A 16,687-nucleotide genomic window follows, 5' to 3' on the forward strand; every position below is an offset into this window, starting at 1 on the left:
TGCAACGGTTTAAAAACCGCCACAGCATTGTAGGAAATGCCATTTCAGGCGAAAGTGGGGCTGTCAGCAGCCAGGAGATGCAGCAGTGGTTTTCTGAGGAGTGGCCGAAGATCACTGAAGTTTTCGCCTGCAGAAATCTTCAATGCAGACGAAACTGGTCTCTTTTGGCAAATGTTGCCGAATAAGACACTCGCTCTTCGTGGAACCTCATGCCACGGCGGTAAAATGAGCAAAGTGGAGTGCGTGTGTCGGTGCTGCTTGCAGCCAACATGGACGGCTCGTGCAAGCTACGGCCATTCATGATCGGGAAGAGCAAGTCACCGCGCTGCTTCAAGAACTGTAAACAGCTTCCCGTCCGCTGCGGCTGTAATAGGAAGGCCTGGATGACACGTCAACTTTTTGTTGAATGGCTGCAGGCTTGGGACGCTGAGTTGGGCAAGTCGGGCCGCCAAGTTTGCCTTCTGGTAGGCAACTGTTCGGCCCATCAAACGACTTGCAAGCTGCAGCACATCGAATTGAAGTTTCTCCCCCCGAACACCACAGCGAGACTGCAGCCCCTCGACCAGGGTATCATAAAGGCATTCAAGGTAGGCTATCGGAAGCGACTTATTCAACGGCTCCTCATAAACCTTCGCATGGGAACCGATCTCAATATTGACCTGCTCGGCCTGATCCAGATGATTACCGGCGCTTGGGGCGACGTGAAGCAGGCCACAGTAGCCAACTGTTTCGGCAAGGCAGGCCTTGAAGTGGCCGGAGATGAATGTCCGGAAGCTTTAGATGACGACGAGTGCTTGGAGGATGCGTTCCGCGACTTGTCCAATTTTCCCGGCGCCGTCCCGTCCGAAGTTACTGTTGATGACTTAATTAACGCTGACAGCGAAATTCAAGCAGTAGCCGACCTCGCTGCTGAGGACATTGTGGCCGGAATAGCTGGCGTTCAAGACGGCGATTCCAGCCACGACGAGGGCAACTGTGTTTTCGAAGAAACGCGTCCGTGCACAGCCACTGAACTGGCGTCAGCGTTCAGCCTGATTCGGCGCTGTTGCGGCGAAATGGAAGGCACTGGGCTCTCACACCTGGACAGTCTCGAGAAGATTGAGACTAGTGTTTTAAACTTCATTTTCCAGAGGAAAAAGCAGCCCAAAATTGGTTATTTTTTTTCGGTGAAATAAAGCGCTTTCATATTGTGTGCACATGCTATGTGATTTGCAGCTGTTCCAATCGGTAAGCCACAATTTTTTATGATCGAGAGTGCTTTTTTGGCCTATATCTGTATATCGAATTTTCGCTCTATCGAACTATTTTCCGATCCCCATCGAATTCGATATATCCGGGTTCGACTGTATAACTCAGCACTTTTGCACATAACTTGTATGGCTACCTGCATGCACTATGAAATTGCACTTTTCTTTCGAGGAACCCGTATGGGTCGCCTTTGTAGCAATTGCTACGATTGGGTGGATGTCTCATTTTCCCTTTATTAACTATGAAATCTAGTACAGATTTTTTTTCTTCCCTAAAAAAAACTTCGCAGATGTATGCCAATCTGAGCAGCTTGCACATCAAAGACACTAAAGCTTTTAAGAGAGCTCTCACACCCGTCTCAAATCCAAGGGGTCTGTTTTACAACTGCTCAAGATCTACCAAAGACTGCAAATGCTTCACTATAGCTTGTACAACTTCTCTATTCGCAACTTTCACGGACGGTGGCGCCATCGTGCGCCGGCGGCCGGAAACAATTGAAAGATTATACTCGCCGCTGGCTGCCGTCTGTTCGCGTAGTGTATTGGTGTTGTCTAAGCTTTTCCTTCACTTTTGGTTGATGTTTTAATGCTTTCAAAGCTCCCGTGGGATCCTGAAAGACACTTCACGTGCTCAGAATGAGCAAAAATAGAAGTAACCGTATTTGATGCGTGCCGCATTGCAAAAGTTATGTGATAGGCGATGTGAGCCTTCACTCATTCCCACCGGCTGCGTCCATGAGGAAGAAATTATTAAGCTGCGGCTCGGCAAAGCTGTCATAAAAGCGATGAAGGTTTGCAGTGCACTCTTCATGCCGGAGGTCTCTTTTTGGAATACGACAGATGAGTGACGATTCCGAGCACTTGAAATCGTGAATAGGCGCACCTCCATAAAGATGCAGGCATAGCACTATATTATGTGCAGGGAAAGAAATAATGCGCGATCTTAACTTAAATGTGTTGTAGGATTATTGATGCTTGCGTTCTTGCCACTCATGCCTTTGCGGCTACGTTTGAGTGCAAACATTCTCCGTGAAGCCTTGTACCTGCTTCAAAATTTCTTGTTCTCCCTCATGCATTCGTGCTCTGCAACGCCGGCTTGACATTCCACCATTTTCGAACAGAGAGATGAGTTTTTCATTTGTGCATCGAAACAAAGTGACACAGGCGTAAAGGGACCTGGAACCCGTACTTGTCGTCGTCTTCCACTTCGATGCGCGGCTGCAACGTGTGCACAGGAGCGCATGACTGCACTCGTAAGGTAACAAATCCTAGTCCAACAAACGTTAAACTACTGTGCAGTGTTCGCGTAGCGAACCCTCAGCTCATTTGCGTGTGTATTATTTTATAAAGATAACTGGAAGAATGAAGCGAGCATTGCCGCGGACTGGTAAATATCGGCTATGTATCGCGTGAGCTGTCTATAGGCAAGACACGGTAGGACTGACGCAGGCTGTAAAACTACCGCAAGACTGTAGCTTGCACAGCACGCATAAAGCGCAATAATTAAATTACAAGGGTGAACGGTTATCGTATTAGCTTGCTAAAGCAGTCAGATATGGGTTTTTGTTTACTTCTCGTGTTCTACATCCAGCTTTGTGAACACAGGCAGGGATAACTAGACAAGAAATTTTCGCTCACAAAACGCTGCTTTAAGGCTGCTTTTCACGCCATCGATGTAAAGAACTTGGGTCGCGTAACACCAGGAAGATTTTTTTTTCTCGACACGGCGGCTTATTCAAGCAGTCCAAGTAACAACTTGCAGAGACCACCATACCATATAAAAGGTCATGGTACCCGTTCAAAGCAGTCGAATTAATAGAATGGCAAAGAGAAAGCGCGGTCACTTCTCTTTATAACACCGTCGCAGTAAAACTGACACCACAGCTCGTGTGGTTTGCTTCGAAGCCGCGAAGTTTGCATGCAAAGGCCTTCAACAGTCACGGACTTTGACGTGCACGCTTTCATGCCGCAGCACAGAAGATGACCAGCTTTTAGGACTTCCTCACCTTCAAGCAGGCTTCGGATCCTGCGTTCTGCTCGTCCAATCTGAGCCATTACGCAGGCTAATGACTGCAGGCGTGTAAACTAAGGGGACATTTGAACATGACGATGCGAAACATGTCACTGAGCAAGACGACCGCAGCACTGCACCAACTGCTGTAGTTCTTAATCTCTCAGACAGCCATGTTGGATTTAAGGTGGCGCTCCCTATAGGCCATGAAAGTTGCGAATACCTGTGCCTTTTTGTATGCTTTGCTACATCCGAGCACTGAGCAACCACGGCGTGACCCACCGTGGTTGCTCAGTGGCTATGGTGTTGGGCTGCTGATCACGAGGTCGCGAGATCGAATCCCGGCCACGGTGGCCGCATTTCGATGGAGGTGAAATGCGAAAACGCCCGTGTACTTAGATTTAGGTGCACGTTAAAGGTGTATCCACACGACGGACGGCTCCGCGCAAATCTGTGCCGCGGACGCTTATTCCGCCGCCCGTCCGGCTGCGAAGCGCATCCAGACGACGGACGGACTGAGTAGACGACCGCGCCGGAAAAATAAAGATGGCGGCTACGCCCGAAGCGACTGCCGTCCGCCTCGAACCTGTCAAGTCGTCGTCGTCCACTGTGTGGCCCGTAACTTTCAAACTGAGGATTGTATTTGGTTTAAATTTGTGTCCAGAAGCTTCGACAGCAATGTATTCGTGATGAGTGGACACTGTTTCCGAAAGCGATACTCAGATTCTCGGCGTGTAGGCTTAGAGTGGCTGTATTGGCTGAACATGGCCTCGAAGATGTTGCGGCGGCCCGGGCGGATCTCAGTGGCTGTAAGTTAATATAATTGCTTGTTTTTACTCACTCTAGATGGCGCCATCGGTGTAACAAAGACTTTGTCATAGGTGTTTTCACTCTGAATGAAAATGGACATCGAAAGGAAACGACGGCTGGCCGCAATGGCTGTTGTTTTGTCCGAATTGGACACGAATGGTGTCAGCAGCGATGAAGCTGTTTCAGAAAGATCCCAAAGCCGCGCTTGTTGCCAGACTGTAGAGCATGCTAGGCTAAATCCACAGCATTCGACCCCCAAAATCCGGATGCGAAAAATAGCTCGGCATTTTCCGTCCGTGGGGGTCGCGGACGACGCGCGGACGGCACAAATCCGTGACGCGTAGTCGCGTGATGCGCAGTCCGTCGCGAAAAAGACTGATTTCGTCCGTCGTGTGGATCCACCATAAAGAACCCCAGGTGGTCAAAATTTCCGGAGTCCTCCACTACGGCGTGCCTCATAATCAGAAAGTGGTTTTGGCACGTAAAACCCCATAATTTTTTTACATCCGAGCTTTCTAAGGAGACCTGCATTTTTTCTTTGAAAGCATAATGAAAAAGAAAGGAAACAATATGGCACTAACATATAGTACTGATATGAGCACACACTAAAATTTATCTTAGCCACAAGGCCCAGACACAATACCCCCGAAATGTTTGTAGGTTTTGCCCCTCCTAGCTGACCACTAATGTGGATTCGGTTTAACAAGATGTCAGAAACAAACTTGCAGATTACTGGCTAAGATTAACAGTGCAAGAAAGTTTTCAATTTGAGTCAAGTATACGCAAGATAACTTTTATCACTCTTAATAATTGCCCTTTAAAAGCAAATTCAGGGCTTTGACGCAGGCTGTGTTGCTGACTGTTTGACATTTGATACCAAGCACGCCGAACACCACCCTTCACCGCTGCTGCATGAAAACTGCTGCAAGCTCCCCGTAACAGCTTTACCGTAAGAAAATGGGAAAAGCTGAAAATTAAAGCTACCCTGCATAATCCGGGTACTGCCAAAGTTTATCTAATTTCACAATATATGTGTAAAATTTCATTGTTTTCAGTACTGCTTCTGTGCAGCCTGTAGGCATCCCTGTGCCAAGTTCTTCCTCTTTCATAGCCTAGTGTAAGTACAGTATCCTTAATTCTCGTTAATTCACAACTCGTTAAATCGAAATTTCGGATAATTTGAAATAGCTGCCACAGTCCGTCCAACACTGTATTGAACGCAATATGTAATGTATCCTACTAATACGCACTGAAATCTGCACTGCCACCGATAATTCGAACTTCGCATCATTGTGGACGGGGAGAGTGCTAGTGCACGGCAACTCGTTGGCGACGCTGGTCTTGCCACACGGCCTGCACAACTTTGCTCTTTCCATCTGCGGCCCTTTGTTTAGGCCTGACTGGGGAGAGATGCGTTTGGGCCTGGCCAGGCATGGCCAATGCCTCAATTGCAAGTAGGTTCTCTCTCCCTCTCTCAAGACCTTAAAGATAAAAATGCGAACACGGCGCTGCATGTTTCACGTTACATCTTGGAGGCTATGCTCTTTCTGTACGAGCCGTTCTGCCAAGAAGCGGCACCAGGTAATAATTAAAACATGGCGGCCATGACGTTTATCGGTGCATAGCCTTTGAGATTGCATCACCGACACATGACATCACCGCCCTTTATTGCGGTCTGTGAGTAAAACGGCACCCGACAAACGGTGCTACGGTTTATTGCGCAAGGCGCAAACACGCGGCCATGAAGAAATCAAGCCAAGACAGTGCATTGGACTCACTGCTGCAGCTGCCGTTGGTCAAGTTACAGTGAACTATGAGGCTTTCTAGTGGGGCGAGCAGCTTCCTGGGAACGGGCCTTTCAGCGTGGAATGATGCGGCAGAGCTGGCGTCGACCATTCTTGACAAATGCTGCCTGCCGCACTGCAGCCTGCAGCTGTGCAGCATTATATACTGAATGGGGTTTCTTATGAGGAACTCGCTAGCCGGGACTTCCGAAGGTAACAAAAAAAACTTTCATATATGCGCACAGAACGAAGAAATGTTAGCATGTCTCATGTATCAGTACGAAGCTAGGAACAAGAACTGGGTGTGTTGGTTTAGCAAGTTTGTAGGGAAAGCGCATCTACACGGATGCGCTCGTTAATGGGAGGTGCCTGAAGTATATTTAAAACAGCTTGGCTGATTACTTCAGTGCTATACCCAAATGGAGCTGTTACAGTAACCAGCACCGCTATCTGCTTGTGAGTGCACTCGGAGGCACGTCACGTATGACTGGCCGGGTGGTCATTGCCGTGCACCCATCAGACATTCTATCATATTTCCTTACACCCATTTATTTTCTCACGTTTTCTTTTCTCTGTGCAAAATGACTGAATACATGCACACTGTACCATCCCGTTATTTCAGCAGTTCCATGCACGCAACTGGCTGGGCTGATGTGTCAAACACTATTTGATCAAAAAGTTCTTAGCATCACTTTAAATTTACGTGTCCACATGTTAAAAACTGCAGCTCACTTCCATGTATACTGAGTAGGCAGCGATTACATGATCACTCTTTCTCTACCAACTTTTACCCGCTGCTACTTTGCTGTCACCGCTGCCCTGATATGATAACTTGTTGCAGACTCGACAAGATAGACTAGTTTTGAATACATAATTACTTTTGCCAATACACTACTCGAATGTTTTGGGAGCTCACTCTACCTTGGGTTTACGGGTGGCATTGAAGAAATACAACACTTTACACATCTTGTTTCCCATTTCTCCCAGCATGTGGTCATCAGAAATGGGAAGAAAAGCACATGTTATTTATTTACATTGTTCAAAAACAGTTTCTTATTGGCACATTAATTCAAAAATTAACACAGTGCGTTAGAATAGGCACAAGAATGGCAGCATACATTTATGGCACCACAACCATTTATAATCGACCTAACTTCAGTTGCTGCCGTGCACTTTGTTTCTCATCATGAGACTTATTCAGACCCTTGATGTAGAAATGCATTTGTGTGATGACGTAAAAATTGATCAACTTCGCGGTTAATACCTTGCAATGTTCACCACAACCAACACCACCAATGCTGCTCCTGCTGATGACTGCCAACACATCCATAATGCTCTCTCGATGTAGCTAACTCTAGCCAAAGCAGCCAGTGAAAATGTCAAGTTCACTGATAAACACAAAAAGCTTCAGTGAAGGCTAGAGAAGACCAGCGAAGATGCAAGATTTCGTGAAAACGGCAGCATTTGAGCACTTTCCATTTGAAGCAAGCAGCAGAAGCTGGTTCATGCATGCACTAAACTTTGGTTTCAGTACACACTTCTTTGCGACAATGCCTGCCACATAATAAGTAAGTCATGAGTCACTATGGTGAATAATGTATGGGTGGTTTGATACAGTTAGAGAGCTGCTATCAAGCGGACCTTCACGCCTTCAAGATCTTCATCAAGCAACAAGTCAATCAACTGCTGCTGCTTGTACGAACTAGCAGTCTGGTCTTCAACTGTCAAAAGCGAGCTTTACAACTTCCTCTTGCGCGTTTGATCCAATGACGCTCTTGGCAGTATTGTAATAGCTAAAGCAATTAATGGCAATTAACGCCACTTTGCGGAGGTGGAGTTTTTCATGTCAAATATGCAGGCAGGTTGGCCAAAATCGTCGGAACCGCATTAGGGGCAAGCGTTGGCATTCCCCTTGACATTCCAACTTCAACACCATTGACGGTATGCACATAGTCTCTTGCAATAATATGCGTTTCAAGGTGCAACTTGGCGTCAAGCCGATGAAAGTTACGCTCCCAAAGAAGTCGTCGTTCTTCGTCTTTTGGTACTTTAAAAAGAGATGACTTACAACTTTGTTGCACACGCGCATATCCAGGTGTGCAACCTTATGCATAAGAATGCTTTAGACACTGCTTTTTATGCTGTTTCACAAGGATAAACAAGCACACGACACAGAAAAAGTCACGCCAGCCATGCCGCAGAGCAAACTAAATGGGAAGAGTGGGCGATGACAGCCCTACTACTACGCCGCTACTTTCGCCGCAAGCGGGGACGGGGCAAGCAAGGGGAGTGTGCTTCAGTCGCATCACTAGAAAGTGTTCTAGTTCACTATAGTCAAGTGGCATGGACTGTTCGGGCATCTTGCGACATCACGTGGACGTGGAAATCTCTGCTACTTGCACCTTGTTAGTTTCTTGAGCTAACAAAACCAGCACAGCACTAAGCGATAACGAAACTACTGAAACGCAAAAGCGCAGGTGCCACAGAGTCGAGCAGAAACAAAACATTTCGACCACCCATGTCGTCGTTAAAGGTAACATCGATGAGTTATTTTTTCTAAACATCGAGTAGAACTGGACAAGTATCATTTTCTTCCACCTTAAATGCAATGCAATGATCTTTTTATTACGTGTGGTTGAGTACTAGCGACAGAATTATAATGAGTGCCTAAGTGATTGGCATAGGCGCTGACTACGGGAGGGCTCCGGGGCTCGAGCCCCCTCCGGACTTTCCTGGGGGAGGCCCCTCCCCTCCCGGCGATGCCGAAGCCTACCCTCCTCCCCTCCATGTAACGTGTCATCGGCAGAGTTTTGTCACTTTATTTGAGGTTTCTTTTGACTTGCCTCGACCTTTTCATTTAAAACTTTATTGTGGCTAATAGCTTACTGCATCATTGTTGGCACGGACATGCACGGATTTTAATTCATACTTCGCTTTATTTCTGCAACTCTTGATAATAGGAGAACAAGCGCATTAGAACTTCCAGCGGCGGCTGCCTCGTCCGTATTTTCACACTTAAACATTGTTTTAAATTTCCACTGTAAACATTATGCACATACACAATATATTTAAATATATACTCAGGAAAAAATGTATATTTTTAAGGAAGAGGAGGTATATAATTAACAATTAATTATAAAGGTATGGATAACTTATGCCTAGAGAATGAATATGTTGCTGTATGTTCACCTCACTTCAAAATGCTTTGTGTGCCTTTTTGGCCTTAGAAAAAAACCTGTACACTTTAGTGACCCCTTTGGTAGAGTCTTTAATCAACCTCATATGAAATGCACGTGAATGATATGTGTGTGTCTCTCTTCTCTTTCCAATCAACTAGCCATATACAGCTTGGCTGTAAAACATCTTGATCGAGCTAGTGCCTTATCTGCCGTGCCTCGGCCGAAGTAACACGTCGCATTTGGTGTTAGTTGGAAACAAGCAATGATAGCTGTTGTCACCTATCATCACAAAAGTGAATTGACAATGTCGGTGCAAATGATTAAAGGTGCGTTTTTTTTCGTCCCAGTCGCCATATCTTTCTCTAAATTTACGCCGGTGCTATGATCGGTCCCATCTTCTTCGATAACACACTGACCAGACAGCATTGGATGGACGAAATACTTGGAGTGATAAATGAGTTTCTCAACAAAGTCTTGCTATCATGTCTTTCACTTCTGTGGTATCAGCAAGGCGGGGCACCAGCACACAGCAGCAGCCGAGTACGAAACTAGCTGGATGTGACTTTTCATGCCAAATTGGCCGGCCAGGCCACCTGACCTCTCTCTGCTCGATTTCTTTCTTTGAGGTTATGTGAAAGATTGTGCTTACATGATCGAGATGGACGTCAGATTAGTTCAAGGCAAGGATAACTGATGTCTGTTGTCGAATTCCAGCGTCGGTAATCAAGAAAGCCACTGAAGATGTGATAAAGCGAACTCAGTACTGCGTAGCTGCAGAAGGAGACCTAGTCTAACATGTCCTCTAGGCAGCAGCTGGTGTTCAATGGCACTTACGTATTCATAGATAATAAGGGCACACTGAAATTTGATGTATTCTTTTAGTTAGTTTTTTGTGCAGGCAGTTTGTACAATTGAAAATTTGGCTAATTTAGAAGTGCTATATTTACTTTCATGAACGCATCGGTTTTGCCTTTTCTCTACACGTGGGTCGCTTCCCAGTCTGTTTATTTCGTTTTTATTTTTTCTCACGGCTCTGTTTTTGCAGCGTGTATACACTCTTAGGAAAAATAAAACCATCACTTTAATTTGGGATTGGTCCGAAGCAAATTTCTGGTGCGAAATATAGCTGCGCGCCAGGGGCGTAGCCTGGGGGGGGGGGTGCTTCTGGGAGTTTAGCCCCCCCCCCCCTGAAATTTTTCGGCCTATCATGCATCACCGACCAAAACAACCCCCGGCACCGGAAATCATTCTGGATTTTGTCTAGAATGTATTTTTGACACGGCAGCGCCCACGCACCGGGAGTCGCATAACACAAGGAGCCCCATCCAAGCACAAAGTTTCAAGGGCATATGATGGCTAGCGGGCTCATCGTGGAATCTCGCGGAAGCTGCAGAATCTACGGAGCGCATGGATTTGAATTCCGAAACTTTATGGGTATAAAGTTCTCATGAACTTTTGATGCAAAAGATGCATTGACATTTCCAAAGTCGTGCTTTAGATTTTCAGTTCCGGAACTTTGTGGGTTTAATGTTATAAACATTTCACGCCAACGGTGCGTTAACTTTTCTAAAGTTGTACATTGGACCATACAATGAGACAAGCCAAATCAACACACTATCAGACAAGTTGACAAAGCACGCTGTGACGTCCGATGAGATGAAGCTCATCGTTTGTACTGCCATGTCACAGAAAAGAATATCAACATTTTTTCACCTGCGCCAATGCATCCATGTCGAAACACTGAAGCCAGCAAAGGTAACTACGTTCTTATTTATTTTTCTACTTTGAATTTCATTCCCGAGGACACATTGAGCCTCTCCAATTTTCTTGTTCTCACTACCTGCAGGCTGCCAGAGCCAGCCAGAGCGCATGCATTTTCCTCATATTGCCCCGTACACCACATGGTGCACTTCGGTGCACGTTGGCCAAGTGGATTTTCACCTGCCAGAGTTTGGACGCTTTCTGGCTAGCATACGAGAAAAAGAAACAATGGTCACTCGCCGCCATCACTGTGGAGTCTCAATGGATTGCAACATGTTCGCTTGAGCGCAGCTTCTCCAGAAAGTCTTAGCTCGTTGGTGTAGGATACCTGCCAGTATGCGTATGGTTCTGTGTGGACCAAGCGTCTCACATTTTCTTCAATATTCCTTCGGTATCCACATGAAGTGCCAAACTAGGCAGTCGATTATGGCCAACATGCTTTCCTTTGCATTCTTCCATTTCGGTGCCCTGGCCTCACAAAAAAAGACATTCTTGCGGTGCAGAGAATTTTCGTAAGGTGTAAGTTCGATTTTGTTTGTTCTTTTGCAGAAAGTAATGGGCCACGGGACGCTTCATTAGCCAGATACTCTGATTATATTATTGCGATAGCAATGATATGGATACTCCAGGCGCATTCTTACTGTCGCCATCGCGCTCATGTTCCGTATAAAGTCCCAAGGGCGATAACATTGTGACCACACGCTGTATGTATGAGTGAAAGCGTAGGGCGGGGTGGGGGGGGGCATGGGTGAATTGACAATGGTGGTTCAGTCCTGTGTGCGCAAGGAAGGAAAGTGCACACAAGTGCTGCCGTCCGCAGCGTGCGATACATCGAGGAGGAGATAGAGGAGGGAAGGTGGCCCTTAGGATTCTCTGATCTGTCACTCTGTGATTGCACAACATGTTTATTTGCCTTGTTTGATGCATTATATAAAGTGACTTTTTCTTAGATGCGTAGATTTATTGGAGACTCACTTATATTAAACATCTTCTTGCAAGGTTCGGTGTACACGTGCAGTGAACTTTGTTCTCAATTACACTTTTTTGCCCTCAAGGAAACCAGGTTCGTGTTGGACGATGACGTGAAAGGGGTAGTTACAGACTATTTGAAGCAGCAACCCAAGGAGTCTTATGAGACACAAATCATGTCACTCATTAGTCAGTGGAACAAATGCCTAAATCCTCATGGAGACTAGTTTTAAATAAAGTACCCCGTTCGTCATACATTAGCATTGGCTCACTTTCTTTTGACTCGCCCTCGTATATTTTGCAGAACTCCTGGTTTTTATATGTGCTCTCTGTTGCAACTATAATTTCGGTGCAATTACTCACAATACAGGACGGACAAAGGACAGTGTCATTGCAATTTTTCCATAGCATTTGAATATGTACAAAAATGTAAACAAGGCTCTTGAATGACAGTTTCACTAACATATTTGTCCTCAACTTGTTCATTTCACAGCCTTAACATTTTTCATGTGAGCGGCATGCACTGCTTTGCTCGTTTCGGACTGATATAGTTTTAAAGATTGTGTGATATTTTCTTTACTTATTAAGTAGACAGAAAACATTGAAGCATTGATATCAGTTATTTCGGGCACAATTTTTGGGACATACGAGTATATCTTTTTATGAAAAAATACATATTTTACTTGTCTTGACTGTGCGTAGCATTCAAAAATTAGTTTGCAGCACTTATGGCAATGGCAATGCAGTTATTATTCATATATTTGATCCTTCTACAAATTCTATAAGGAGGAGGCCGAGTGGCATTGTGAGCCCCCTCCTCCAATGAAATTTCTGGCTACGCCACTGCTGCACATGCACTCTGTCGATGCGGTGCGAGCAAACCTGGGATTTTGAAACATTCTATATTCTATTAAATTCCTGTTCGCGTTTTGCGCTTGGTCAGAGCTGAGCTTCAGCTGTGTTATCAATGAGATTTTGTTATCAATGGGATCAGTTGGCCTTGAGATCGCACTGACAGTGCGATCTCAAGTGAGCGCACTGTCACGTGGTATGTATTAAAGTCTGCGGGCTTTCGTTTTTGCCAAATAAAAACAACCACGCTAAGTCTATCTCATTGGAAGTACTTGGGTTGGGCAATTATTTGTGAAGCTCCACAACTTTCCTATTGATGCCTGAACGTTTCAAGCTATATTTAAAAGGTTAATTTATCTCGGCTAATTATTTAAACAAAGACAAGCAAAAAGATGGTACTGTAAGTTTAGATAAATGCTAACAACATCCACACGATTTCTGTTCTGAATAACTTATAGGTTTTTTTCACAATCTTGGTCTAAGTTAGCCGGGACACCCTGTAGGAAAGGGGTAGTTACAGACTATTTGTTGGACAACCTGTTGGTTAGGAAAGCTGGTTGCCCCATGGTTGTTCACATGGAATCTAGGGGCCGGAAAATGTATACGATCGCAGTCTGCAGCAGGGAACGGCGCCGCGTTTTGGTTATCGCCTATTAAACGCGTGCACTATGCTGCCGACGGCACCGTAAGCTGTGAAACAGATAGGCGAAAATGCTTATCGTGATAGGATGCTGTGATAGCTGTGAATGCCGCATGCGACAACCGCGGAGAAGATTTGCTGCTACCGAAATGAGAAACTGAGTGTGCGCCGGCGTTTTCACGTGAGACGGGCGGGTGAGTATTGCGGTGAAGCTGCCACGGCGGGCAGTTATAAACTGTTCTTGATAGCGCGTGCCTGGCGCATTTTCTTGTTTACATGGGCTCTAGCGGTCCGAAAAAGTATGATACGATCGCAGTTTGGCGACGTATTGAACGTTGGTGCTGAAAAATCATGTTTCCCGGGAACGTATGAACCGGAAAAAAATAAGCGTAACTCTATTGGGTCATTTTTTGTGTTCTCGATTGTGAACGTTGGCGCCGGGGAAACGTACGTAACGGGAACGTATCAACGAGGTTCTACTGTATATCTTGTTTAGTGCTGTGCATACACATTTTTTCACTAATTTCAGTTCCAGTGCTGACACAAACTTTGTGCGATATGGCTAGGTACTGTGTAGTGAGGAGTCAGATGTGTAGCAGCATGTGGTTCATGGGCACGAAACAAGATAATGAGAAAAACCATGCTGCTCAATAACACTTGCTATTAGTTGACCTGTCTTATTTGACAACAATGAAGTGCAAAACATGAGACCAAAAGGGAGACAAGGAGCGAGTCAAGCACTTGCCCCGTCCATCTCATCTTCATTTTAGGCCATCCTGTGTTTTTCTTTGCGACATATTGTTAGTGTTAGTTATTGTTAGCACTGTCAAATAAGTTTCACCAACTGTCCCCAAAAAATACTCTTCTAAAATTGACCTGCCATCATTTCTGCTGCTTGTGCTACTCCTACTCCACAACAAACATTCCAAAAACCACATCAGAAATGTGCCATGAAAGCATTCATCACATGAAAACTTGCCACTGTCAGCATTCTCCAGCCAACGAGTGACAGTGAATGACACTGCATATGTGCTGATTTGTATCCATCCATCATGAAAAACAGTGTTGTGGATGGTTAAGCTCAGTGTTTGCTTGCGCCATCATCTGCATACATGCTCCATGGAGCAGGCGGCACAGGGTACAATAGATATATTGCAGACTGACACTATCTACATGTTGGCTTCTCTGATTGGCTGATGTGAATCATAGCTCTGACCTACACTGCAAATAAAATGCGAGACGAACTCAAGGTTGGCATTAAATAGTTCAACAAGGGATGTTTTGGCCTGGAGCCAACGTTTTGACTAGGAGACTTGTCATCATTCAAGGCAACAACTGCTGTAGTTGTGAGAAGTCTCCTTGTTGGAACATTGGCACCAGCTCGAGACATCCCTTTTTTAACCACTGTTGATCACTTAGTCTCAGTGTTCCTGTGAACTTCTCTGTGGGTCGCATTGTACCATAATTTATTGTCTATGCACTACTTGTGGCAGAAAGGTTCAGGGGAAGGTAGTGTTCATAATGATTTTGATAGCTGCGAACGATTTGTTTAGGCTCGTCATTTGAGTAAGTAAGCTACCATAAATTAGCATAATGAGGCTGAAAGAGTTCTGGATCCAACTCCCATTGCGACATTATGATAGAGACTGGATGCAAAAAATGCCTGTGCACTGAACTGTTCACTACCCAGATTGTGAAAAATAAGCAGGATCCTTCCTCTGGCCGCATGTGTTCGGTTCCCACCTGCGGCAAGTTGTCTTTTCATCCACTTTAATTTCCATTAATTTATTGTTTCTTTATTTCATTTATTAAGCACAAGCAATTTCCCCTATGTTGCCCTTGTGTCAGTGTTTGTTGGCTTCTTATATATGACTAATAAAAATCGGGCCCCTCAGTTAACCCCCTTTCTTCTCGTTGATTACATAACGAGGGTCTCGAATCCGGCAACATTGATGCCTTCAGGTAGCATATGTGAATTTATTGACCAGTTGCCTTCACCCAAAAAAGATCACGTTCTCGTGACGCCTGCGGCAAAAAGGACGTTCCATGTCCGCCGCCAAGGTCTGCAAGTGGTGGCACTTGCTAACACTCCCAGGGTTCTACTAGGACACATAAATACCCAAAAAAAGTGGATGGGGAAGCGACGCCGCGGTAGCTCAAGTGGTAGAGCATCGCACACGAAATGCGAAGGTTGTGGGTTCGGTTCCCACCTGCGGCAAGTTGTTTTTTCATCCACTTTAATTTCCATTAATTTATCGTTTCTTTATTTCATTTATTAAGCACAAGTAATTTCCCCTATGTTGTCCTTGGTGTCAGTGTTTGTTGGCTTCTTGTAATATGACTAATAAAAATCGGGCCCCTCGGTTAACCCCCTTTCTTCTCGTTGATTAGCTATACCAACAATTTAGTGCAACATGATGCAGTGGTATCCTTCATTGCAGGAAGCTAAAGGAGAAGCGCAAACAGGAGCAGGAAGAGAACAAGCGAAGAAAGGAAGCTTTGCTTGAGGGTGAGCAGGACATGAATCAAGGGAGTGATGCAGATGCAGAAGTGGAGAGTGAGGATGATGATGAGCAAAACTGGTACCGTCAGGAAGTGAATGAAGATCCTGATGAGGACGGTGAGATTTTAATGCTTGTTTGTTGTGATGTTGTGTCTTTGGCCATGATAAGCCCCCATATTGAATTTGTGAATCTTGAAATGACAAATGTTTGAACTTTGTAGTTTAAGTTAATTTTCAGATACTTGCTGAACATGCCTGGGATGACCTACCTGTTATTACATCAGCAAGGTGCATATGTGAGCTTATTAGAGACTTTCTGTGGGGAAGAAACAGCATAAAGACAGGAAAATCGCTGTGTCCTTAGGCTATTGTCTAGGGGAATGTGAATACTCGAATAGTCAATTTCAAATGGAGTAGTGAACGTTCGAATAATTTGATTCATGAATTGAATATCTAATATTCAATTTTTCGAATATTCAGTATATTTGATGAATGACCTGCCCGTGGTTGATGCCTTCATGCATGCACCGTTGCCATGTCGTGCAATGTCTATTGGTACAAGGTTTGACCAGGTGGATCGGACTGATAGAAAAGATTAAAACTCCATGAACAGAAGGAACAACAAAAGTAGCACATGTGAAAAGCACGAAAGCATGTGTGAAGTTAAGGCCAATTAGCCACTGGGAACAGTGACGCAATTAGCCACTGGGAGCAGGCCGACATTGCATGAACTTGCCGTTTGCCTCCCAATCTGAGAACTATATTGTCGGCCTGTGCGGAGCGGCTCACTCGGCAGCGCTCCACGCTGTCATCGGCGCTGCGCAGGTAGGCACCAACGACCATGGGGAGGGATGCACATTCCCTGCTTTTGTCTGTCGCACAGATGGTATTAACAAGCTGAGAATGACCAGCAGAAACCACCATAAAGATG

General features: G+C 45.2%; 1 protein-coding gene across 1 annotated transcript in view; it reads left to right on the forward strand.

The window, feature by feature from the left end:
• The window catches only part of ppan (Brix domain-containing protein peter pan), a 49,021-nt gene that overhangs the window by 25,778 nt on the left and 6,556 nt on the right, over window positions 1-16,687 (forward strand). The window contains exon 7 of the mRNA XM_050196391.3: window positions 15,695-15,873. Within this exon, the coding sequence (XP_050052348.2) occupies window positions 15,695-15,873 (179 nt within the window). The remainder of the gene's footprint in view (window positions 1-15,694; window positions 15,874-16,687) is intronic.

Source organism: Dermacentor andersoni, chromosome 1, assembly GCF_023375885.2.
Source record: "Dermacentor andersoni chromosome 1, qqDerAnde1_hic_scaffold, whole genome shotgun sequence".
Taxonomy (NCBI): domain Eukaryota; kingdom Metazoa; phylum Arthropoda; class Arachnida; order Ixodida; family Ixodidae; genus Dermacentor; species Dermacentor andersoni.